Below are 25,809 nucleotides of genomic sequence, written 5' to 3'. Positions count from 1 at the left end.
AGTGGGCGCCAGCACGGGAGCTGGAATGGAAATGAATGGAAGAAGCAGGTGCACGCCCAGAATAGAGCATGCTGCAGGGCTCCAGAAGCTTCCTCTTTCTATGGCAAACACCATTCATACTGGAATCTTTTCAGAGTCCCGGTCTCCAAAACTAAGGAGACATCTGTGGTCGGCATTTAGTGTCGGCCCAGGTTCCTTCTCCCAGATCCGTCTGAATGGAGTAGACCTTGGGGTCAGAAGCTGGCTGCCGCCCCCCTCCCTCAGATGGAAGGCAGGCAGGCAGGAGGGCCTGGACAGGACGCCACAGACCATTGTTGTGTACTGGCCAATAAGTGGTGCTAGTGCCAGCTGGGGCCGAGGAGGACTCAGTTCTGCCTGTGCTACGTCTTAGAAGACAGATCAAGGGCAAGTTCCTGAAAGACTACGGTTTCACCTACGCAGTGGGGCTAGTAAAGTAGCTATTTCACAGGGTGTTGTAAGATTTCACAAGATGGGGATAGGGAAAAATAACTGCTTAATGAATATGAGGCAGCAATGTTGGTAAATGGAGCAGATTTAAGTGTCACAATGCACGTTCACACTCTTAGCTCGCTGCTGGGCATTTTGTGTCACTGTGCTGTACTTTAGCTTACTCCACAGTTCTCTGTCCTAGGACAGCAGCTCAACCCTGGCGGCACCTCAGAAGGCCCTGGGGAAGCTAACATGCCGATTCCTAGGCCACCCTCAGGTATTGGAGTGCAGCTGGTTGGCATGGGACCTGAGCAGTAAGAACTGTGAAAAGGGGCCTCCCTCATGGTGCAAGGGGTTAAGCACAGCTCTCTGACACTACCTGTAGCCTCTGCAGCATAAGTTCCATCCCTGGCTGGCCAGGTAGCTACCCACATGGCGCAGCAGACCTCTCCTGACTAGCCCGCTGCTCCTCTCAGCAGTGTGTTTCAGTAGATCTGCTTGCTCTGCTCCCTGCTCTGTCTCTCGTGAATCCTCTCACAGCCACCCCTCACTGCACCTCTGGCCTGTACCCCAGTTCTTGTATGCATAAATAAATAAATCTTAACAAACAAACAAAGAACTGTGAAAAGCTCCCCTGGTGATTCTGGAGGGAAGCCAGGGGTGAGAAGCCTGCTCTAGGCCAAAGTGGGGGCTCTCTGCTCATGCCCAGCCTGCTTCTAGGGACGCTGTCCTACCAGTGCTGCCTCTCTGCGCCCCTTCCTTCCCAAAGTCACCTCTTCCCAGCTTTCAAGGCCCAGACTTCTTGCTGCCTGGCACACCCAGTCCAGGTGGCTTTTCTGGGGCTTCTCCTTTTCTTCCCTCTGATTATATTGTCAGACTCTACTTAGCAGCTTGGATGCCTTTGCTCCCCTGCCCCCACAGTTCAGATTTTCCTCCGAAGGAGCCGGGGAGCCCTGATGTTGTGACAAGGGTTTTCTCCTCTTGCTGACGGCCTCCTTTTCCTCCCTGTCGGTCATCCTCCCTGGACTTTCGGATGTAATGCACCTGCCTCGTGAGGAGGCTGAATGGGGGAAATGCACCACCCGGGTGTCCTCCTGCACCCCTGTCTGTGGTGCCTGCACCCAGAAACCCAGGGGAAAGCTATCTAGAGGTAACCCCTTCTTTAGCTCCCTCTGACTTGCTCTGCTGGAGAAATGGGTTCCCCTCCTACATTCTGGGCTGAAATTATTATTCAGATTGAGTCCTTTTGTATCTCAATAGAATCTATGTTTTCCTCTCTATTTTTAGCTTTTTTATTTTTTATTTTTTTTTACCATCTTTCCTGGAGATTGCACATGATTAAAATACACTTTCATTATAAATGGGAATAAGAGGAAAGAACTTGTTCTTGATTGCAATCACACATGAAACGATTTCCTGGCCCCGGAGACTCACCAGGAGGACCCCCCGGATTACTAATGTTTGCTGAGAGGCTGCTGTGGCTGGACTGGAGATGGCCTGCTGCTCTGCCGTCTTCCTTTGATGTGATTGCCAAGAAATAGGACACTCCGGCTTCAGAAAACCCTGCAGTGGGTTTTCAGCATCTTCATTTTACAGATGAAGAAGCTGAGCTCACAAAAGGGAACTAAGTCTTCCTGTACCCTAAAAAGAGAAGCAGAGCTAGGATAGGATTGCTGCTCCTCCCCGGCACAAAAACTTTCAGAATGATCATGTTTTTCGGGGCATGCATGCTCCCCTGGAGCACTGAGGGCTCTGAAGACCTGTCCCCTGAGGACCTGGTGGAGGCTGCCCCTGGGCTTCCTCTCTCTAGTAGAGTGAGTGACCACAGTCTCTGGTCTCCAGATCTTCTCACAAACTCTTTGCTCTACCTAGAAGCTAGTTTCTTATTTATTTATGTATTTATATTTTTAATGAAGTTCCACTGTTTTACATCCTTGTTAATTTTTTGACCATATAGGATTTCTCCACTCAGGTGTGGTCAGAGCACTGGTAACCTCCACCGTAGTCCATCGTGCTCTTCCCCCTCTTCCCTTCCCCCTGGGTGCTTTGTATCTGTGGTCAGCTTTCAAGGGTTGGTTTTAATGTTTGTCTTTGTCTGATCCTTTACTGGTTTCTTTATATTCTACATACAAGTGACACTGTCGGTCTTTATCTTTCTCCTTCTGGCTTATTATTAGCATGATCCCTCTAACCCCATCAATGTTGCCTCGGATGGCATGAGTTTATCTTTTTTGGTGGCTGACTAGTATGCCATTGTGTATATACCACATCTATTATAGAAGCTAGTTTTCTTCCTGCCCCTTTGCTTTTTCCAGTGAGTAATCTCTGTTCATTTTTCTGGTGTCAGCTGGTTTGCATCTCCTTAGTTGTCCTTGATCCCCGGCTCCACTCACTCCCACCCCCAGGTGGTTCAGGGTTCATCTTCCAGGGGTGATGAATGGTCCTGAGGGTTTGGACCCTTCTGGTCTACCACTGTGCTGCTTTGCCCATGGGAACAAGTGCCCTGTATAATGAGCTCCCATGGGTGAATCCACTCCTGCTTGTAGGATACCAGCGAGGGGCATCTTTCCAGCGTGCTGCAGCTGGACAATCATGTCATTCTCCTAGCTTTCTCTATCCTCTTCTTGACTTGCCCTCGGAATTTCAGAGCCAGGTTCGAGGGCGGCAGACGTCTGATGCCACCTGCTGGCAAATCCTGGCAGCGCCCAGCTCAGGCTTATCTTGCGGGCAATGCTGCCCTCTGGCGGCAAGTCTCGGCGCTGCGGCTCCCTCCCTATCTGAAGCTCCCAGACCACACTTTCAGACCCCGCAGTAAGGCAGGTGCCTTCAATAGTTAGCGTTATCTCCGGTAGGGAGCTGGAATCCAGGGGAGAGCCCACGATTGACTGAGCATCCCCAGGGCTTGGGAGCTGAAAGTCACCCTTGGAGTGCCAGCTTCTAAACTTGGCAGCAGTCACTCACGGTCCTGAACTTGTTTTTTTTCCCCCCTCATTATAAAATGAATCAGGTGCATTGATTTGACAAAATATGAGAAACAGAAAACTGTAAAGAAAATAAAACTTACCTAATGTTAAACACTTTTGTGTGTATCTTTTCAATGTGCTTTATATTATATATCAATGCATCTACTATTTACAAAGTTGTGTCTATAATTATAGAAGATTTTTTAAAATATCACGTAATATGTGTTCTGAATTCAGAAGAAGAAATTCTGAGAAACCAGAAAAGCATAAAGGGGAAAAATGAAAAAAAAATTCAAATCCCACCATCCAGAGATAGACTTTCTCCTCAATTTAGTTTATTTTTATGATAATCAACTGTTATTTATCTCTATATCTATTTTATGAGAATCCAAATCAGAAATTAGGAAAAACTTCCCAAGGGAAACATTTATTTTTGTTTCTTGGATTATCCCAAATCCCTCCACCCCCTGCCCCCTGCAATTTCCTATCATTTTCTGGGAACATCCTCCAAGCTCCCCCTTTCTCCACCCTCCCTTAAAGTCCATCCCTCTGGCTTCTACAGGACTGGACTAGACCATGAAAACGTGAGTGTATGCATCTGTGGGGTTAATTCTTAGAAGTGGAAGCACAGCTTAAAAGAGGTTAGTGCTTTTATAAATAATCATAGATACTGTAAAACCATCTTGCAGAGAAATTGTAGCGATTCACAGTCCCACCTGCCATCACCAGAGTACCTGTGGCCCAGGGCGATCACCAACAGCATCATCAAACTTTCGGCCCCTGGGATCATACTTCTGAAGTTTTGCTACAACATTCACTGTGCTTGTTCCATGTCAGGCACCCAGCTGAGACTGTTTATTTATTAGTATCTTCTGAATCTGCCCAGCCACTCAGCCAGGAAATAGTAGTATCTTAATGTTAATGGTGAGGAAACTGAGGTTAAGAGAGGGGAGCTGAGCTGACTTCAGGCCTGAGGTCTCACCCAGGTCTCACCCACTCAGCAGGGCTCAAGTGGAAGTCTCAGAATCACTCAGAGGGCTTGTCAGAAGCTGGCTGGGTGCCATCTCCACAGTCCTGATTTGGCTTCTGTGAGAAGGACCTGATGTTAGGTGTGCAGCAAGCCATTTTTATTTCTTGGAGCCTGTTTTCCCACCTTTTCAATGCAGAGCACACTTGGAAGAACCCGTGGGAGAAACATAAGTAGTACTGTATGGGATAGGACACTTAGAAGACCATACCAGGCTGCATTGAAGCCAATTACAGTTTTTCCTTGGATGGAGAAGCTGTGGGCGATGGGCTAGATCCACGGGTGGATGGGCCTCAATGCGGATGGTGGCCAGACCACCGCGAGGACCCTAGACAAGACCACTTCTCTCACTCTAAATTCCTTCCCTTTAAACATGGGGATGTTATGGGCTCACCGGGATGAGACAAGTCCAGGAGAGGCATCCCAGGTGTTCCTGCCCCAGAAGTTCCCAGGGGGCCAGGCTCTGTGGTCAAAGGGCTGGCTCTGGAAAGTGGTCACCTGTGTGCTCTATTGGATTCTAATGAGGGGTGAATGTGCAAATTCATAGACATTTGTAAACTGATCTGAAACCTACCCAAGCAAGCTCAGCTCTCCAGAAGCTCCAGAGATGGGACTGCATGGCCAGACATTCTCAATCTGTGACGTGTATGGGGGCTCCCCGGCCCCTGTTACCCTGCAGATTCCAGTGTAGCGGGTCAGGGCTGGGGCCCAAGAACCTGCATTTCTAATAAGGCTGGATGCTGCTGGTCTAGCAGCTGTACTTTGACTCTCTGGGGCTTAAATGATACTGCATATCCTCCTACCAGATGTAACTTTGTATTTCTTCAGCTTTCCTTGATATTCTAAAGACACAAAGGAAAAAGTAACGAGTATTTCGGTTTGTTTCCATTTTTGGACAGGGCTTAGGTGTTCCAGTGTCAGTTCTGGGTTCTCACTATAGGTTTCAAGTGATCAGAAGCTTTCTTCAAGCTTTCACATCTGCAAACAGAGACTTTTGCCACCTCTCATTTCAGTAAAAAGCTTAATTGTTAGACATTTCTAAGGGATGGACTGAGGCATCTTCGATGAGTCATTTTAATCTGCTGTTTTTAGTTAGGCAGGCTTATCTCCAGGGAAGTTGGCAGGGTCCTAAAATCTCATCATTAATTCTTAGTTGATCCTTGAACAATGAGGGGATTCGGGGTGCGATCTCGCTCATAGATGAAAATCCCCATGTAACTTTTGACTCCCCTCCCCCTCCTACTAATTGTTGCTATTGACAAGCAGCTTTAATGGTATAAACATGAACTGATGAACATGAATATGTGACATGTGAGATGTATATGTGTGAGATCTGTGCATATATATTGTATTCTTACAATGAAGTAAGCCAGGGAAAATAAAATAAGAAAATGAGGAAATACACTTACAATGCTATACTGGGTTAGTTGATAATAATTAGGAGATAATTTATATCATCTGTTCAAAATACCCTCATATAAGTGGACCCCATACAGTTCAAGGATCAACTGCTCTGGCATTTGGGTGCACATCCACTGTCTCTAGAGCAAATATATGATGAGCAATGAATCACGGGATGCTCGCGATGTACTTGGCAAACCACTGTGCATGCCTTTTCTTGGGTAGTCTTTACAACTCTATGATATACATTCAATTATTTTCTCTAAACAACTAACACTAACATGAACACACACACACACATACACACACACACAAAACAGGACACAGAGCATATCAGCTGTCCAAAGCCATGTATTTTAAAAGTGGGGACAACCTGTACTGCACCAGGTCTGACTTCTAGATCCAAATTCTTGGATAGATTTAAATAAAGTGATGGAGAGTTATGGAATCAAAACAGATGCAGAGACGTGACAAAGGTTGAAATGCTCAGTTCTTTATTAAGTCTGTTAACAAGACACTCCCCAACCTTCGGTTGAGGTTTTCACTGTGAACTATGGCAAACAATGTGAAAGCATATTGATCTCACCACCATGTACAATGGTTCATCTTCAGGGTCTAAAGTAGAATTACATTTCCCCCACTTTGCTCATAATTAATTTCCTGAAATTATACTGTGTGGGGGAGGAGGGGGGTCCTCTTTGGTCTTTCAGAAGGTGGAAGACTGGTAGTCAAAACTAGAAATATATTTTCTGTTAAAGTCATAATACAAAAATGCTCTTCCTGAGGTGTGAACTTATTCCCCTAAATCATAATCAGTGTTGTAAACCAGTATTAACTCAATAAAAAAATAAAAATAAAACAAAAATACTCTTTAGGAGTTACCAATGGTAGCCAGGTACCTTAGTACCTGGAAGGTGCCATCCACTGTAACATAAAACCTACATCACCCTTTACATACAAATGAAAGAGAATTTACTTTCAGTCTGAGTTTATTTAACATTTCATCCAGTTGAACTGAAACAACACAGATTCCAACACTGGCAAGACACTAATACTGAAATAAAAACTACCAGTGAGTAAATGCTTATAGTCATGATTCCTGATGTCATGGGAATAGAAATATTAAGAACTAATTACTTTTACAAGCTTATTGCACTTTATTTGGACTTTTCTCCAGAAAAGGTATTTCTAAGAGATCAGCAAAGATTGCCAATCTTGGTTCTTTTGTTCTTTTTTTATATGCCATGATTAAACTATAGTTATTATTTCTATATTAAAGCAGCAAGAGTCAGAGGCATCAGGAAATAATATTAAAAAGACACATCTCCATGTTCATTGCCCTTTTTTATGACAATGCTGTCATCCTATCTTCCTGGTGTGCATGCAATTTTGGAGAGTTTTGTCTATCTTCCACCAGTCATTCATCATTCAGTGAAGGTGAAGATTCTGGAATAGAGTTACCAATATAGTGGGGAGAGGAGGCTAACAATTCTGAGACTAGCTGGGGCAGGGGAAGAGGGGGCCTCAAATGCTTTAGTTTCTTGTTAGAAGTTCTCTGTAAGTACCTCAATGGAGATCTGCCTTGAATGCCAGGCTTTTTTAAATCACTTTTTAAAATGAGAAACATCTATGGCAACAGAATGTATCCAAGGCCAGAAAGCCACGGGGAAGCTACTTTGGTCCGATTAGTTTAAGACAGAAAATCTAAGAGGGAAAATTCTGGCAGTATAAAGAAAGGCTCAGAGTGGCCCCAGTTTCCGATCCATGAATCCTTGCAGAGAAAAGAGAAACACAGACACAAGGCACGCCATTTTTTCTTTATGAGGAAATTCAGCCTGGTCACATTATCAAGAAAAATCTGTTAAAACTAGTTTCTACATTGTTATCACTTACAAGTCTCTGAATTACAATAGAATCTCCTGGTCTAGCTCGGTGATAACCACCACCTTGCATATTTCTTTGGACAACTACAGACTTGACACAAAATCTGTTACAGTAAGTATATTACTTGTGAAATTACTACAGATGATGTAAATGGTGGTCCATGGAGTCCTTATTTTCTAACAGGTGGACTGTGATTAATACACAACATTCTAGTAAAATTCAAGGAGTCATGATTGGCAAACATTATTTCTGTGTCTTTCTAAAAGCCAAGGAGATCTCTATGCACAAGAGAAGACAGGTAGGTAGCTGGAATTGTGCTTTCACGGCTAATAAAAAAATCAAACATACCAGATTCAACCCAGTCATACGGCATTGGTATTGAAAATACATCCAAAATTTGTACATCTCGGTTACTGATTACTTGATGTAAATAATTGAATATAAAGTCAACGAGTGCAAGATTAACATCTTCTAAGGATGCAAATGTCCACCAGAGAAACCACCCGCGACACAAAGGCCCACACCGTTGACAGCAGGGGCGGTTTGCTGCCTTGTCTAGTATGACGACCTTCCCAAGGTCAGTGGGGGCACTTTTATCCTCCAAAAGAAAAAATTCATCCTCTACTTTGGGCTTGCCCACACGGGAAGCAAACTGCCCTTAATACTTATTTTTTGTACAGTTTTACACATGATTTTTTTGCAGTCTAGCCTCAGAGTGTTTGTGTTTCCCAAATCACTACTGAGAGGTCCTTGGTTTGAAACTAGAGTGGGATAAAAATTCAGTATTTTAAACATATTTCCTTTCTGTTAATAAATATTTGTGAGCACACCTAGAACACCTATTCTATGCCTAGGGTGTTTTGTAACACCCTGGCTGGGGGTTTGGGATATTATTTTTGATAAACTATTATGATCAGAGCTACAGGGAGGATATTTCTGTAAATGAGAACGTGATTCAATGAATAGGAGCCAAGAGAAGTCGACGCCGGCTCCCAGCAGGTGCTGCGCCGTCAGCAGCAGCTCGACTCCACAAGGTAAGGTGAGTCTTTAAAAGGTTTTCGACCCTGGGCAAACCCCCATGGACGAGGACTGTCCTCCCCTCCAGGGCTACGCCGGGTTTCTGCGGCCGGGGTTGCCCATCGCGGGGAGGCGTCCTTCTCGGCCTCACAATCCCTTGTTGAAGTAGACGCGCCGTAATTCAGGCTGGCTCGCTTGGATCTTGGCTTGCAATTCAGGCTCCAAGCTTGTCACTGACATGGAACTGGGGTAAGGGAGAAGGGACAGGGTTATTAGACAGGCAGGGGTGGGGGCCAGAAGTTGGAGAAAGCAGCGCTCCCAGTGAGCCCAGCTTGAAAAGAGCTTCACAAGGTTTGGAAGGGAAACCAGCAGAGCCCCCTGGTGGGCGGGCTCAGTGACCCCGTCAGCTGCCTTGGAAAAAGATACAGTCAGGTATTTTGAGAGAGAGCCCATTCACGTACCTTTTATCGCAGTGGATTGCTACAACAGTTCTATTTCATTTTAGTTATTGTTCATCTCTTACTGTGCCTATAAATGAAACATTATCATGCACATGGTGGAAGAAACCATTGTGTACAGGGGGATACTATCCCTGGTTTCAGGCTCCACTGGGAATCTTGGCACGTGTTCTTGTGGGCAAGGGGGGACAACAGTATCCCTTCCTTTCATAGAACTGTCACTAATAATCAAAGAAGTGCACCTTAGGTGCCCAACACCGAAATACACTTTTTACTTCTCATTTTACTAAAAGCTTACAGTCTGCTAGTGGCCAGGACTGCTGTGGCAGTGACATCTGGTACTGGGAGCCATTTCTAGTAACGCCACCTTACAAGGAAAATGCATACATGCTCAACCATGAATGAAAAAGGACCCCTGCTCTCACCTGAGTTGACAGCTCACAGTGTGAGGGACCACTCACATGCTCTGCTGTGAATAGAGCTTATTCTAAAATGGATAGAAAGTACTAAAGTGTACCAGAAAAAAATATACTTGCAGCCACACCATTAGAGATGACCACTGTCAGTCTTTGCTGCATGCATTTAAAAAATGAGCTTGAATTTATATGTGCCATATAAATTTATATGGCATAGCAATTTATATATGGCATATATTTATATATATATATAAAATATAAAACATTCAAGTTTGGGGTATTTTTGGTTATAAATGCCTTTTTACATAAAAGTATGAAGAAAAGTTGTTCAGAATGCTTACATTCAGAAAAACTGCTGGCATTTTCATATGTAAATAGTCTGTCAAAAAGTTTGGTGTCTAATATAGTTGAGCTAGGGTAAGAAATGAGGTAAAATAAAGTCAGGACACAGATTTATACAAAATATGCAAAAAAATAAAAGAAACCTAGAAAAAACTCCAGAATGCTTCTTTTCTATGTTGTGGCACTTTGGACAATTTTCAGTTGCTGCTTCTGCTATTAATGGACACAAATTGCTGGTCATCTGTTGGGTCACTCACTATGCATCTTAATCCTACGAAACCTCTGAAAGTCAAGTTTTATCTTAATTTAGCAGAAAAGGAAACCAGAGGCATAATTACTTGAAACTAGTTTTTTTCCTACCCCACAGCCACACCCCTTGGTGATAGTGTCTGTGGGCCTTCTGCTTCTCCTGCTTTTCCTCTGATCTACAAGTCCTTAAGTTACTAATGATGCACTTGAAAAGACCAAACCCAATTTTGGAATTAAAGTTATTCAGCCTTATTGGGTGATGGAGAGGGTTTTCTTTTTTATCTTCTAGGAGGGTTTATTCAAAATTGATATAATTTCTTTCTTGACAGTTGAATAAATCTCCCTGGTAAAGCCACCTGGTTCTTGGGTGTTCTTTGTAGAAGTTTAAATAATGCTTTGATGACTTTAAGTCAATTCCATTCTAATGTTTCAGTTCTGTTATTTTTGTAGGAACTTGTTCATTTTGCTTGTTTTCAAAACAATGTTGAAAATGTTTCCTAATTTTTTTAATCTCTGCTGAATCTCTAGTTATGTCTCTTTTTTACTCATAAGATTACTTATGCCTTTTTGTTTTGATTAATCTCTGAAGACAATTGTCTACAGTGCTACTGTTTTTCAAAGAAATAGCGTCTTTTGGCTTTGTGGGTCCTCTGTTTATTTTTTTTTCTTTATTACCCATTCTATTTATTACTGGTCTTAACTCCATTTTATTTCTCTGGAGTTTATTCCTTTGTTTTATTTTTCTATTGTCATTATCATTCATTCATGCGGGAGAATGGGTAACTGGCATATTCCTACAATGGACTATTACACAGCACTCAAAACAGATGAACTACAACTATGTGCAATAAGTGGATGAGTCTTAGATGAGGTTAAATAAAAAAACAAGTAACTGAAGATTATATATGACACCCATGCCTGAAAAGTTCCAAAGAGACAAGACTGGATAACAACAACGGGGCCTCCCTGTGGTGCAAGGGGTTAAGATGCAGCACTATGAAGCTATCCACAGCCACTGGAGCACAAGCTCGATCCCTGGCCAGGGAGCTACCCTCATGGCACAGCAGACCTCTCCTGACTCGCCCGCTGCTCCCCTCAGCAGTGTATTTCAGTCCGTCTGCCTCTTCTGTTCCCCACTCTGTCTTTGGTGAATCCTCTCACCCCCCACATCTCTGGCCTGTACCCCAGCTCTTCTATGCATAAATAAATAAATCTTTAAAAAAAAGACTGGACGACAACAACATTAGGTATATATATATATACCTAATGAAAAATTTAAATGCAGTTCCATGATAAACATGGCATTCAGCGGAGTGCTTACACCTGCAAAGGAGGCAATGGCACAGGCTGGGAAGAGCCCACAGATGGATGTTATTGTAGTGGTTTTATTCACGGTTGGGCAGTGGGTACAGGGTATTTAATTGTATTATTAAAATACATTTGAAAAACAGGGCCATGCTTGGCCCAACAAGGAGGGTGTGTGATGAACCAAGCAATAATATGCATCTATTCTAAGTAACTAATAAGGAAGAAACAAAAGAAAAATAAACATATAAACACATGGATTAAAAAACAAACCCACAAAAGTAATAGATCAATAAGCTTAACTTTTGAGGTAGAGGAAGGCAAAGGGGAGCTCTTGGTGGTGGTCCACGTATTCTCCGAGAGCATGCGACCTCATGACATGTGTGGGTATAAAAAACCTGTAACTTCCACACCCTGAGTCTAAATTAATCATAAAAACAAATGTTAAAATGAAAAAAATAATCTTCTTATGTCAATCCCTGAGCTCCAGGCCTGGATGACTAAATAAACATGAGTACCCCTCATGTTTGGGGATGAGGAGAGATGAGGAAGTCCATCCACACTGGGTTCAGAAGGCAGGTTCTGAAGGTCGCACCTCTCCTGGGGGCCTCGGCTTTTATCTCCAGGTGATAAAAGGCTCCCTGGCCTTGAGATTTAATTCCCTATTTAATAACACAGGGTCAAAGACACACATGAAGAGCTGATACAAGCTGAGATCTCTATCAGGTCGAGGGACCTGACAAAGTTGTCCTAAAACATAAGGCATATCCCAAGCCTACTGTGAAAGCAGAGGCCACTGAAGACTATATATGGCCCATGAATGTGTGGGCATTGCCAAGTGAGGAGCCTGGAAACACTTCAAAAAGAGCAAAGCAACAACACACTGCTTCTCTGTGCCTTGATATTATTCCTCAGGAGGCAGCTGAAGCCTCGCATCTAGAGGATGGCGATTTAATGCTTGTCAATCCAGTTCTTACATCAAAAGCAGTGGCACTCAAGGGCAGCTTGGGATGGAAGTCACGTGCACAACAAGGCTTTCAAAGCAAGAAAAAAGGCAGCAGGAAGGGGAGCAAACACAGCAACCATGAGCTCAGAGAGCTTGATTGCTGTCCCCGGGTGGAAGTGGAATTCTGATACATCTGCACTCTGGATGCACTGGCCAATGGGCGGATGGCAAAGGACCACAGTATAATTTCTTTCTTTTTTTTTTTAAAGATAATACCTTTTTTTTTTTTTTTTTAACAGATTTATTTATTTATTTATACAAGCACTGGGTACAGTCAGAAGCACGGGAGGGTGAGAGAATTCACCAGAGCCAGAGCAGGGAGCAGAACAGACAGAGTGACGAAGTACACTGCTGAGGGGAGCAGCGGGTGGCAGGAGAGGTCTGCACACCATGTGGGACCCTCACCCAGCAGCCGGGGATCGAACCAGTGCTGCAGAGGCTGCGGGCAGCTTTGCAACCCAGGGCTCAACCGCTGTGCCACCAGGGAGGCCCTCACAGTATAATTTCTATGAAAGTAAATTTGTGCCAGAGATAACCTGACACTTACACAAAGCACAAAGTATTTTCAGAGGTAATGGGAGAGGGTAGATAAGAGCTGGTTATTAGAGAGTTTTGAAATTAGACAGACATGGGGGTTTGGTTTCTGCCTCCATCTCTCCTCTACAGAGGCGATGGCTTCATTTATCTTTTTTAAGTCTTGACTTCCCAGCCAGGGAAATGGAGTATCAGCTCCTGTGTGTCCAACAGGCTTTTGGGGTTACAACTCACAATCATTCCCAAGAATTACAGATACATACCTTTTCTGAGGAAACAGAGCACAGCACAGAGGTGTAGCAAACACCAAGCTTTAATAAGGAAAAGGACAAATTAGAACATTTGAAATGGCTGATTTTTCAGATTCATTTTTCTGTTTTGCTTTTAAAACAACCAGTTTTTTTCATAAGAGCATTATATTGCGTCACAAAAATATGTTGTTTGGGTAATTTTACTACCAAGGATTGCCAAATTAATTTTTTGTAAATCAAAGAGATTATAGTTTAAAAAAGATCACACAAATTGTCCCCAAAGTTGTAGTTGCCTCTAAAGAGTTACTTCCATGTAATCATTGGGGCATCAGTTCCAAATGTTCTTGGGTTTTTTTTTTCTCTTTTTGTGGGACCCTTGCCGGCGGCCCGGGGAACGAACCGGCGCTGCAGAGGCTATGGGCAGCCTTGCAGCCCAGTGCTCAACTGCTGCGCCACCAGGGGACACCCTCCAGATGTTCTTGAATGGTCCCATTTTCATAATTTGTGTCCCATGTTCTCTCATCCTGTCACCCTTTCATAATGCTGTATAATTATCTTTTTAAAAATTTGGTAGAAAAGTAATTCTACTCACCAGAAGCCAACAAGTCCAACTTGAATAGGTGCGCTCATCCACGGGAACCTCTGTTTTGATAAATAAATTATTTTGAATACTTTTTAATCCAGGTTCTCAGAGGCAGTTTCTTTTGCATGGGTCTCTTGACATTATAAGACCCATTGGGAATATGATTAGTGGAATTTGGGGTACACTGCAACAAGCACGTTAGTCCCACATTCCTGTAGCCTTGAGTCTATCAATGAACCATGTGGAAGATCAAGTGCCTTCTAATTTTCTTCCCTTGTACATTTAATATGAGTGATGCTGGCTGCAAATGGGGGAGAGGGAACTGCTAATACTTGATTGTAACTTATCTCCTGGCCAGGGAGACAGCTGAGCCAAAAGAGGATCGTAGCAGCTTCCTAAATAAGCGTGTAGGTAAAGACAGGCCAGATAATATTCATTGGTACAATGCTTGGAACTCAGCAGAATGGCCCTTGCACTTTCTTTTCTTGATTTTAGTTGCTATCAATATGGTTAGAACTATTGCTGCATAAAACATTTTTGCATGTATTTTTTTTTTTTTTAATGGGAATGAATGGGTTGGTTGGTCTTGTGGGAAATAGTGCTGTTAGATTTTCAGTGTGAATAAAGGAGCGGTGCCAAAATGCATAGTAGAGAATGCTGAGACATATGGTTATATAATAAGGCCAATGAAATGGCTGCAACCAAGCGTGAATTAGCTGTAATGAAATCAGCCAACAGAGTTAGGTCAATGCACATCGTTAAAAGATCATCATCCCAACCACGGAGGCTTGTGTGAGAGGCATACCCAGGTCCCTGAGAAGACTCCACCGGAGAAAAGGTACAGCATAAGGGCTAAGGTGAGGACAGAGGCGTGGACTAGAGAGGAAGAGAGAAATATCGTCAAGATGAGACAGATCCATGGAGCTCATGCAGAGAGCGCCCTAACCCCAACCTCGATGGGTGGCAAGGACAGGAAATACTGCATCCTGGGCCACTGGCTCAGGATGGAAGGACTCGCATGAGGAGAGGACAGGCCCTGCCCTAGCACCTCCCTGTTGTGTGACAAGCTGGCACACAGACCTGGTGAGCTGCGTACTGAATGAACTCTTGCAGAAAGGAGATCCTGAAGCTGAGAGAGCAGCCTCCTACTCAGTGGACTCTGGTCTGCAGCAAAGTGTATCCCAGAGAACAGCTGTGTGAGGCATCACAGAGGGGCAGGCACAGACGAAGGGCTGACTGTGGCCCTGTGGGGGGCTGCTGGAAAGGCAGGGGTAATGAAAGAATCCTGGGGAATTCTGACTTCTCCTGTGAAATTGAGCCTGCATGTCATCCTTCTCCCAGCTCCCATCCTGCCTAATTTGTCTCTGCTTCTTAAATGGAACTTAGTCCAACACTAAATTAGTGAGTAATGATGCTTGGTCTTTCCCTAAATACTTGCACTATATCCTTGGGGAAGGAACATGTCGTGCCCAGCACAGAATCGTGCAGAGGATAAGTGAAATGTTAAATGATTTAAAGACTACACACATTTAATTCTGCACAACAGAGTTGTGCTTCACTAACTGGGATGCGTTCTGAGAAGTATGTTGTTAAGGTAATTTCATCATCCTGTGAATGACGCAGAGTGTAAATCACACAAACCTACATGGTCTAGCTTCCTACACAACTGGGCTAATGTACACCTGTTGGTATCTCTGTCACATATGCGGTCCATTGTTGATGGAAACTCTGTTATGTGACACATGACTGTATAGGTTTTCACACATGTATTCAGCTATGGAATCACAATAGAAATCAAGACAAATGAGCTGATCCACACCCCTCATGCTGCCCTTGTTCCCGTGACCTGGAGCATCCCAACAAGCCCTGTATCCCATTCCCTGGCCACCTCTGATCTCCCTTCTGTCACTATATATTCATTTAGATTTCCTAGGATATTAAACTCATTACTCTTTTGTGTAATTATTTTCAGATCCATTCAGATTTTTATGTGTCTCAACAGTTCACTACTTTTTATTGCTCAGTCAGGTATCCCACTGCACAGATATATCACAATATGAAAATCCATTTTCCTGTAGATGAGCATTTGGATTGTTTCCAGTTTTCAGCTATTGCAAATAAAGCTGTTATTAACATCAATCTTTTGTGGATAATATGTTTTCTTTTCTCCTATTTTTCACCTAGGAGTGAAATGGCTGGATCAGATGGTAAGTTTAGGTTTAATATTTAAAGAAACTGCCAAACTATTTTCCAAAGGTGGTTTTACATTCCCACCAGCAAGGTATGAGAGTTTCAGTTCTTCCACATCCTCACCTATACTGATTATGATCAGTCTTAAGTTAGCCATTTTTTTTAAAGATTTATTTATTTATTTATACAAGCACTGGGTACAGCCAGAAGCACGGGAGGGTGAGAGGATTCATCAGAGCCAGAGCATGGAGCAGAACAGACAGACTAAAGAAATACACTGCTGAGGGGAGCAGCGGGCAGCAGGAGAGGTCTGCGTGCCATGTGGGACCCTCGCCGGCAGCTGGGGATCGAACCAGCGCTGCAGAGGCTGCAGGCAGCTTCGCAGCCCAGTGCTCAACCGCTGCGCCGCCAGGGGAGGCCCTTAAGTTAGCCATTTTAATAGATGTTTAGATGTAGCATGTAGTTTTAATTCAATTTCCCCCAGTGACTGAAGATACTAAGCATCTTTGAATGTGCTTATTTAATATTTGTATGTACTAGGTAGAATGTCTGTTCAAACCTTTTGCCCATTTTCTTTTTTACTGGGTTGTTTTTTCAAATAAGTATTGAGAGTCCTTTATATAATCTGGATACAAGTCCTGTCCTTTATCAGATACATGCTTTGCATATACATGCTTTGCTTCTTATTTTTTCATCCTCCTTACAATCTTCAAAAAGCAGAATTTTAACATCTTCATCAAGCCCAATTTATCAATTTTTTTTAATGGACTGTGCTTCTGGTGCTATGGCAAAGCAATCTTCACTTAACTCTAGATGGTCTAATAGACTGTCTCAAAGATGGTCTGTTACATTTCCTCCTAGAAGCTTAACAAATCTAGATTTTCACATTTAGAGTCTACGAACCATTGGAAGTTGATTTTGAGACATAGTACAGTCAATTCTGACACAGGACCCACACCCCAGGCAAACTGACCACCATCACCTCCAAATTAGCTACGCTCTGCTCCTCTAAGCTTCTGCTTGAGCCCCTGCCCTGGCCAGTCTTGTCCACTGTCTGCCAACCCTTCGCAGTTGGAGGAGACACCTCCTTTACATGCCCTCTGGGTCCTGTGCTGTACTCACAAGGTTCTGGCACCATCGGCTGAGCCTTTGCCCCCCACCCCACCTCCCTGCCCCATGCCATGTGGTCCCTGAGAGCAGGGCTCAAGCCCTGTTTCTATGACTGCAGCACCTTGTATGATATTTTCATGCAACAGGCACTCAGGCAAGGGCCACAGAGTACACGCAAAGATACCTTCCCACTCAGCAGACAACCCTAAGTCAACTGGGTAGACAACAGTCCACCTTTATCAAAGGGAATATAAAAGAACTAAAGAACTAAAACTTAAAGAATTAGGGAGTATTAGTTGACCCAAATCGTATCAATTTTATTTACAATGAAAGTGCAAGAATGACTTTAGAGACCACAGGAACTCTCCTCCAGAGGAAACTGCTTATCAAAGTGCCAGATTGTAGGCAGTGAACTTTTTGATTTATTGCACAAATATCTGTGAATCACTTGCCTCTGGCCAGCACTCCATGTGGGAAAAGAAAAGATGCAGGGGAAGGGAGGAGCCATGGCAAATGCCTCCAAGCTCACCATTTAAAAACATCAACAAAGGGTAATAATAAAAAAGTCAAGAATGGTCAATTCCTTTCCTTTCATGTCTGCAGAGGCATCTGGTCATGTCCCAGGGACAGGCCCGGATAAACCCACTCTCGCAGGGGGCACATCTGGCCACTGGAGCTGTGGGGACAATCAGAGGGCAGACTGAGCCAGACGCCCCAGTGTGCAAAATGTCTGGAGCCTTTGCTGATGGGGCACAGACCAGCCTGTCTCTCCAAAGAGCATGTGAACTGCTATGAAGAGGGACTACAAAGACAGTAACACAAATAGCTTCTGCTTATATTTTAACATCGGCCATAGTACTGATGACATCCAGGGGCCTCTCCACACAGGCAAAGCACGGTATTAATGTGTAATGGCTGCCAGGCACCTGGCAGGGGCGTGCGTGTGATAGCTCCAGGTATTCTGCCTCTACTTTCTCCACTGAGAAACACTGAGGTCTGGAGAAGGAGGTACAGCCACAACCAGACCCCTGGAGCCTGTGAGGGGCTCTGAAGGACTCCTGACCTACTCTGACCACCAGTCCTGCCCCAGTGGCTCCTTCTGGCTCTAGGCGAGGCCCTCCCCTCGGTGGCGAGGAGAGAGGCCTGTTCAAGGAGGCGAGCAGGTGACGCACCTCCAAATTTTTATTAAAGGCTATAGGCAAAAACCGCAGACTAAGACATGGGAGGCGTTTCACTAAGAATTTAACAAACATCCACTCACTCATGACTGTGAAAGCCTAGGAGGATGTGGCAATGATGGGCGTACGCTTCTACCATGTGCTGGTCCCTTCACATAAGGAAATGCCAGGCTGTGTCCACAGCCTCGTCTACGAGTCTCAGCAAGAAGGTCCTGCATCTTCCCTTCAGTGTCTTCCACCCAGTGTTTGTCACTGAGCCATGAGGGTAACTGTGGCCACTTTTCCAACAATACCAAGACCCCACGGGTTCAAAGGCCTGACCGAATTGCAAGAACGGTGTGCCAACTTCATGCTATGCTTTCCCCACCGACCTAACCTTTCAACACGGATGTAGGTTGAAATGCTGGCTTTCTGATAGACTATCCTGGAACCACAAGCCAAGACCAGGACACATGTTAACAGCCCACTAATGTTAGTGTGCAGGCTGAGGGGCACCATGGGACACCACCCCCAAACCTGTACACTCTTTGCTATTCACTGTAACTAGACAAAACATAATCTAGTGCATAAGACCTTCAATGGAAAGGAACTCTAACACAATTAGTGTGCGACAGAGAGAAGAGAAAGAATATAGTTTAAAAGTTTCTAATTAAACACCCAAAGCTACCCATCCCCTCATGGGTGCCCGGCCAAACAGGGTTGGCCCAAAGCAGGATCACTATGGCCTGAAAGCCTGCCACAAGTCTAAGGCACCTTCTGGAGAGGAACCATAGGAAAGGGGCAGAAGCGACCAGGTAAGTCTGGAAGGAAAAGAGCAAAATCAAAATCCAAGTCAAGATAAAGGCTGCCATCATCAGCTTCCCCACAGTCTCTCACCAACATCTCTGTCTCTTTCAAGTGTCTCTTTCCCTGTCCCCTAAGTCCCTGGTACAAGTCCAAGCCAGTGCAGCTTCTTCACCTGTCTCTCTGCTCCATGTGCCTCCTCCAGGTCTCCTTCCAGTCTCCTTCCTTCCTCTCCTTAGCTTCTTATCCCTGCTCAGCTCCACCTTTCCTTGGGTGGGGCAGGGAACCTGAACTCCCCTTTCTATGGATATCACCCAATTATACTAATAAGTGACAATATTTGGAGTTACTGCTGAGGTGCTTACGCTAAGTGGGTGTCAGATGGCATTTGAAAGACAGAAAAAAAGGAATGGGGATGTTGCAATGGTGGGGATGTTGCCACTGAAGGTGACCTCCAAACTGCTTTTATGGTCACTGGCAAGTTCACGACAACCCTAACTTTCTTATTTATTTATTTATTTATATTTTAAATCATTCTTCCTTTTTGTACAATGTGTGTTTTCTCCTCTCAGGTGTAGTCCCTGTAGAATTCCCACCACCAAGTCATCCATGCACATCGCCATATTCCCTTGTGCTCTTCCCTCCGGTCCTGGAAACTTTCCCTCCCCATCCCCTGCAGAATGTCTCTGATTTAGTTGCCTGTTAATTTTGTTTTTTATTTATTATAATTATTTTTTGCCTAATCCCTTATTTGGTTCCCCCCCTACATTCCTCCTATAAGTGAAGCCATAATCATGACTTTCTCATATTCTCAGTGGCATGGCCCACATATACCACTCCTCTCTTGCCAAGTTATCGCTTTTATGAAAGAGAAACTAACAGGATAGGTTGACATGTTCCCAGCCTCATATCTACTTAGAAATCTGGTCTTGCTTAGAAAACCTGACTTGGCTCAATTTAGAAGGGTGGAGGCTTGGTTTATTGAATGACTTTGACTATCTGTTGCTCCCCAAGTTGGCCTCCCAATACCTCAGGGATTAAGGACCATGCAAGTAGTAGGAGGCTGCATAGGTTAACACATGCTCTTGTGGGGATACTATAATCCTAGTAATTTTTCAGATCAAGAGCTGGCAGAGAAGGAAGACACAGGGCATTGATTCAGTATCTGCAAAGGTGTGGACCCGGGATCTGTCGGTGTCCCTCATGAATCCAACACAAAGCAATGGGGTAGTCCAGTCACTATAGAGCCCCTGGGAACTGATGCACACCTTTCATATCAACACATAGGATCACTAGAGGAAGCGACTCTGGACTAGAATCCCTCCACATACCAGTGCTTCTAAGAAGGAATATGAGGCAGGGTGAGGAAGAGAGGTGCCCCTTCCCCTCACAGGGGGTTGATACATGGATAACAAATGAGCACCGGGATGCCCACCCAATGAGGCACTCACTGTAACAGCAGACTTTCTTAGCTTGTTTCTAAGAACATAACGATTAAAAGTGCTTATTAAGCATTCACTGAGTGCTGGCCTTAGATCCCCTTCTGGGGCCCACAGAGAGGAGAGCAGGCAATGAACACACCTGTTGGGCATTTAGGGCTCTCCTCATCGCTGGTACGGCTCAGAGCATGTTTGGTCTGTGAACTATGTCCCTTTATCTCAAACCTTTGCAGTGTCCCAGCAATGCAAATATTCATTTTTAAGACCCAAAACAATTTACCCAAGAGAGCTGTGGTCTCTGCCACAGCACCTCTGCAAGAAACCTGACCCATTTCTCTTGGCAGATCTAATGGCGTTACTTTTCAAACAGCTGGGGCCAAATGAGTCACCCTAAGCCACAGTATTCCAGATGTTGCAAGGATTGGGAAAAAGATGAAGCAGAAATTCTATAGCATTAAGTCAAGGACTCTATAAGAAGCAATGTAGAAAGAATACCTCAGGAACACTGAGAGTTCTGGGTTACAGTTGCATACTATAATATTTGCAGACCTTGAAGAATGGCAGCTTTACAGTAATAAATTTTTAGATATCATCACCAAAGAAAAATACCTTTGGAGCAAAATTCAGTGTCCATGAAGCTACTATTTCAAATTATTTTTTCATCTTTGATAGCATACAGAAAAACTTGTCAACATATCATCCCATATTCACACAGTCTCTTCATTATCACAAAACAAGGCATTAATTAGTGACTAAGGTAAGTGTATAATGGATCAGAACCTTCAGGAGAAGTGGGCACAATCTTCAATCACAAGTGCTTTTGCAAATATCTGAGATTAGACATCACATGTTCCAAGAAGCATCTTTTTATTTATATAATTGCTCAAGTGCCTTCAAAATCTTTACTCACTAGGAAAAATTCTGTTACAGTTTGAAGTCTGAAAAGGAGTTGAAAGGATTGAGACGTTGATAAATAGAACTAGGGCTTGCCAGTTTTTAATCCTTTCTTTCTTCCCCTTGGATTAATTTCACATGCAACACTGAATAATGTTGTATAATAATTTGACATACAACATTGTAAATTTATTTACACATCAATCTAACTGTACAGCATGTTACTCTTACACATTTGTATATTGTAGCAAGGTTGTCTTATCACATTACTTATCACATTACACACTTTCAGAACAATATCCTGTCTGTGTTCAATATACTGCGCACTAAAAAGGGGTCTTACCTTTAAAAAGGCTTTCTTTTCCAAAGTGTTCATGATAAACGGAGGGATGGCTGGAAGTAAAGACAGATGCATTTCAATCTTTATTTAACATCCATTTTTGACCCACTCCCCCCATCTCCAAACAATTTAACACAAGGCTCATATCACTTTTAGGCTATTTTTACATTGGCAGAGTGCAACAATTTGCATAACTTTTAAAAACATTTTAGTATTTTGAAAAAAATCCACAGTCCCCATTCTCTAGTTTTTGAAAAATAATGTAGTGCTCTTGCCAGTTAGAAAATTTTATAATCTTAAAGATAACTTTACATTTAACTCCATTTTTTGTTTTCTTTTTTTTAAAATTTTCAATTTTTTCAATTTTTAATTTTTTACATCATTGTTCACTTTTTTTTTTTTTTGAGGCATGTTTTATTTATTTATTTGCTTGTTTGTTTTTGTTTTTGTTTGTACATGCACTGGGTACAGTCAGAAGCGCGGGAGGGTGAGAGAATTCACCAGAGCCAGAGCGGGGAGCAGAGCAGGCAGAAGGACCGAAGTACACTGCTGAGGGGAGCAGCGGGCGGCAGGAGAGGTCTGCGCGCCATGTGGGACCCTCCTCTGGTGGCCGGGGAGCAGCCGGGGATCGAACCGGCACCGCAGAGGCCGCAGGCAGCTTCGCAACCCAGCACTCAACCGCTGCGCCACCGGGGAGGCCCATCATTGTTCACTTTTAAACAATATTTGCTTCCTCCCACTCTCTCAGGTGTAGTCCCATAGATATTCCTTCGTCAATGCACCCGTGCACCATCACCTCAGTCCCCTGTGCTCCTCCCACCTTCCCTCTGATCCCTCTCCCTCCTCCTCCCCTGCAGTATGGCTCTGATTTATAATTGTCTGTTTTTGCTTTGTTGTGTTATTTCTTTACACTGATGTCTTGTTTGGTTCCCCTATATTCCTGCTATAAGTGAAACCATCCGATATTTTTCTTTTCCCTTCTGGCTTATTTCACTGAGCATAATTCCTAAATGGCCAGCAGGCATATGAAAAAATGTTCAACATCCCTTACCATCAGGGAAATACAAATAAAAAAAAAAAAACACATTGAGATACCACCTTACAACGAGTAAGAATGGCACAGATCAAAAAAACTAGCAACAACAAATGTTGGTGAGGATGTGGTGGAAAAGGAACTCTCCTGCATTGCTGGCGGGAGTGCAAACTGGTCCAACCACTATGGAGAGCTGTGTGGAAGTTCCTCAGTCTGCTAAAAATGGAGCTACCATAGAACCTGGCAATTCCACTCCTAGAGAATTTACCCAAAGGACACAAAAACATTGATTCAAAAGAACACCTGTACCCCTATGTTTACTGCAGCACTATTTACAACAGGTAAAATGTGGAAACAACCCAAATGCCCAAAAATAGATGACTGGATCAAGAACATGTGGTATATATACACACAGTGGAATATTATTCAGCAATCAAAAAAGATAAACTCATGCCATTTGCAGCAACATGGATCCCTTTTTTCTTTTAAATTGAAGTAACACTGCATGATAATGGTGAAGTTTCAGGCATGCATCACTAAAAATCAACATCTGTGTAGACTACATGAAGGTTGCTCACACCACAGTGCTCTCCTGTGCTAACAGACAAGGCTCATCCAGGGATCTGGCCTGTGGGTTAGGAGGCCCCCTTGCCAACTGGGCGACCCTGGGAAGTTTCCTCACTTCTCTGAGCCTGTTTTCTCAGATAAAGTGGTGACCTGTACCAAAGAGGCTGTGATGTGCAGGCGCACCACACAGCCAGACACTGGCAGCATCAGTCCCTTTACTCAGGACTTTTATCAGACTCAACTGTCAGCTCAGCTGCCTCCCTTGTGGACGATGCCTTACAGATTTCACAGGGGTGGACAGAGTGGATGATGTTGGAAATAACCAAGCTTCTGTGAATGGATGTGCTGGGTTGGCTGAACTCCAAAGACGAGCCTCTTTGGGTTTCAAAATGGGAAAGAACATAATCGAAAGCAAACCCAGGCTAGCATGTAGAGGTGTGACCTTGATGTCAGCAAACCAGAAAATCTGAGCTCTGAGCTCAGAGGGAAGGGGAAGCTGGGCGGGGGGTGGGGGGGCGGGAACTCCACTGCCCCCTTGTAGGTTAGCGACAGAGTACAGGTTGCCGATGGTGAAATCAGACAATCCCAATCAGCTGGGGTGCAAATATCAACCTCCTCAAAGTTTTCTTTCAGGCTGTTTTCTTCAGTTTGTTGTCTACTCCTACTCATCTGTGATGAGCATCAGAGTTTCAAAAGGATTTTGAAGAGAATGAAAAGATCAGTGGGAAAACTTGACAGCAGTCGCCAAGCTCGCTTCCTCTGAAAGCTGAGCAAGCAGCCCAGGGCTGTCTGTGCTCTAGTTCAGATGGTGAAATGAAACACATTTATTTCCACTTCATGAGAAGGACATTGGGACTCCCAGATGTCCAGGTTTACTGTTTCCTTATCCGCAAGCCATTTCCAGGCCTCCAGGTAAGAAGACTTAGGAGTGGGTGGAGCAGAGCTTCGCAGAGGAACTGAGCACAATGCAGATCCAGTGTGCTCAGTCAGGTTGGCTCAAGCCCCCAGAGGGGTCGCCTGGCACATTTTAGTAACAGTTGCTCTAACCAGCCTGAGTTTCTCTGTGTTCTAAGGGTTTCCAAGTGATACACACAAATCTTCAGAGACGTTTTTCCCATTCAAGAAGTTTTGGACGTTTCTTTTCAAGGTTTACAAAGATCAAATTCTTTGCTACCAAATTCTCATCACCTCTGCTGTTATTGCCTCATCGGCCCTGCCGCACCTCTCACTTGGGGGCTGCAATAACCCTCAGAGAGGACTCCATCCATTGTTCTCCTTCCCTCCGTCTATTTTCAACATAGCACCGAGAGTCATGCCCTAAACATTACATCAGACTGTGCCACCTCCCTGCTCAAACCCTCCCTGGCTTCCTGTCCCTTACACTGAAAACCAGAGCTAGCTCCGGTCACCCACATCCTGACCTCTGGGGCCTCATCCTATTCATTTTACTCTTCCCACTTCCCACTCTACACCAGTTGCCCCTGCTGCTTTGAGATGCTCCCCACATGCCAGGCAAGCTCCCCACTCTCCCACTGTCCCCTTTGCCCAGAACATGGACCCCTGACACCCACCTGGCTCACTATCTCACCTCTGGCCAGTCCTCTTCCCTGACCTTCCTGCCACATCCACTGCAGCACCCCATCTCCAGTTCCTCTTTCCCCTTTACTCCCTCCTACCATCTCATGTATCATCTATTTTGCTTATTTTGTTTATCCCCTGCCAGCCCCACCAGCAAGTGAGTTTCACCAAGTGGGGTGATTTTCTTTTTTTTTTTTTTTACTTATTGGGTGCATACACACTTGTTCAAGTTATGCTCCTAGAATAAATGAATGGAAGACAAAGTTCTACTAACCCATGCCTGGGGCTGCCATGAGGATCCTGGAGACCACTACTTGGGTGATGGCCTGTTGGGCAGCATTGGCCGACTCGCCCAGGCGGTTGCCATTTTCATCTGTGACAGGAATGCCCACTTTGAGTTCCCTGCAGAGAGAGACACATGCAAAGATATTCACAGATGCTTCATGGAGCGGCTGGACACAGCACCACATTGAAAGGTGAAGTTTCCACTCCATCCAAACACCCTCCCAAGTGTCACTGTTGGCACAGATAAGTCTATTTTTAAATACTATGAACAAGTATAATTCATGTGCGATAGATTCAAAGGGAAAGTAACACTAGTAAACTTTGTTAAAAAAATAGGTGTATCAGTTTTAATATTAATGTGACTCCAGGGGTGAATATGGTAACTTAAAGACAGAGCTCATTTCTAGGTTCATGTGCAAAGTCGAGCAACTTTCCAAATGAAAAATATAATAATATGCAGCATTACAAAGGGAACTAACTATACTGACAGAGGAGTCACTAGTAATTGGTACTACTGGCAATTTAT

The 25,809-nt window shown here is 44.0% G+C and overlaps 1 protein-coding gene across 5 annotated transcripts in view; it reads right to left on the bottom strand.

Annotated features, from left to right (window-relative positions):
* Positions 1-6,313: 6,313 nt before the first annotated feature.
* SFXN1 (sideroflexin 1) overlaps positions 6,314-25,809 on the bottom strand; it is a 56,650-nt gene continuing 37,154 nt past the window's right edge. For all 5 annotated transcript variants that reach the window (XM_054690985.1, XM_037498478.2, XM_037498480.2 and 2 more), the window contains 5 exons: positions 25,273-25,400; positions 21,824-21,873; positions 13,896-13,945; positions 13,316-13,363; positions 6,314-8,986 (listed from right to left, as the gene is read on the bottom strand). In XM_054690985.1, the coding sequence (XP_054546960.1) occupies positions 8,890-8,986; positions 13,316-13,363; positions 13,896-13,945; positions 21,824-21,873; positions 25,273-25,400 (373 nt within the window). In that variant the 3' untranslated portion in view covers positions 6,314-8,889. The remainder of the gene's footprint in view (positions 8,987-13,315; positions 13,364-13,895; positions 13,946-21,823; positions 21,874-25,272; positions 25,401-25,809) is intronic.

Source organism: Talpa occidentalis, unplaced genomic scaffold, assembly GCF_014898055.3.
Source record: "Talpa occidentalis isolate TD23 unplaced genomic scaffold, MPIMG_talOcc4v2.1 talOcc4.9, whole genome shotgun sequence".
NCBI classification, from domain to species: Eukaryota; Metazoa; Chordata; class Mammalia; order Eulipotyphla; family Talpidae; genus Talpa; species Talpa occidentalis.
The sequence above is the reverse complement of the archived record's forward strand: the minus strand, read 5'-3'. Positions and strand labels throughout refer to the sequence as shown.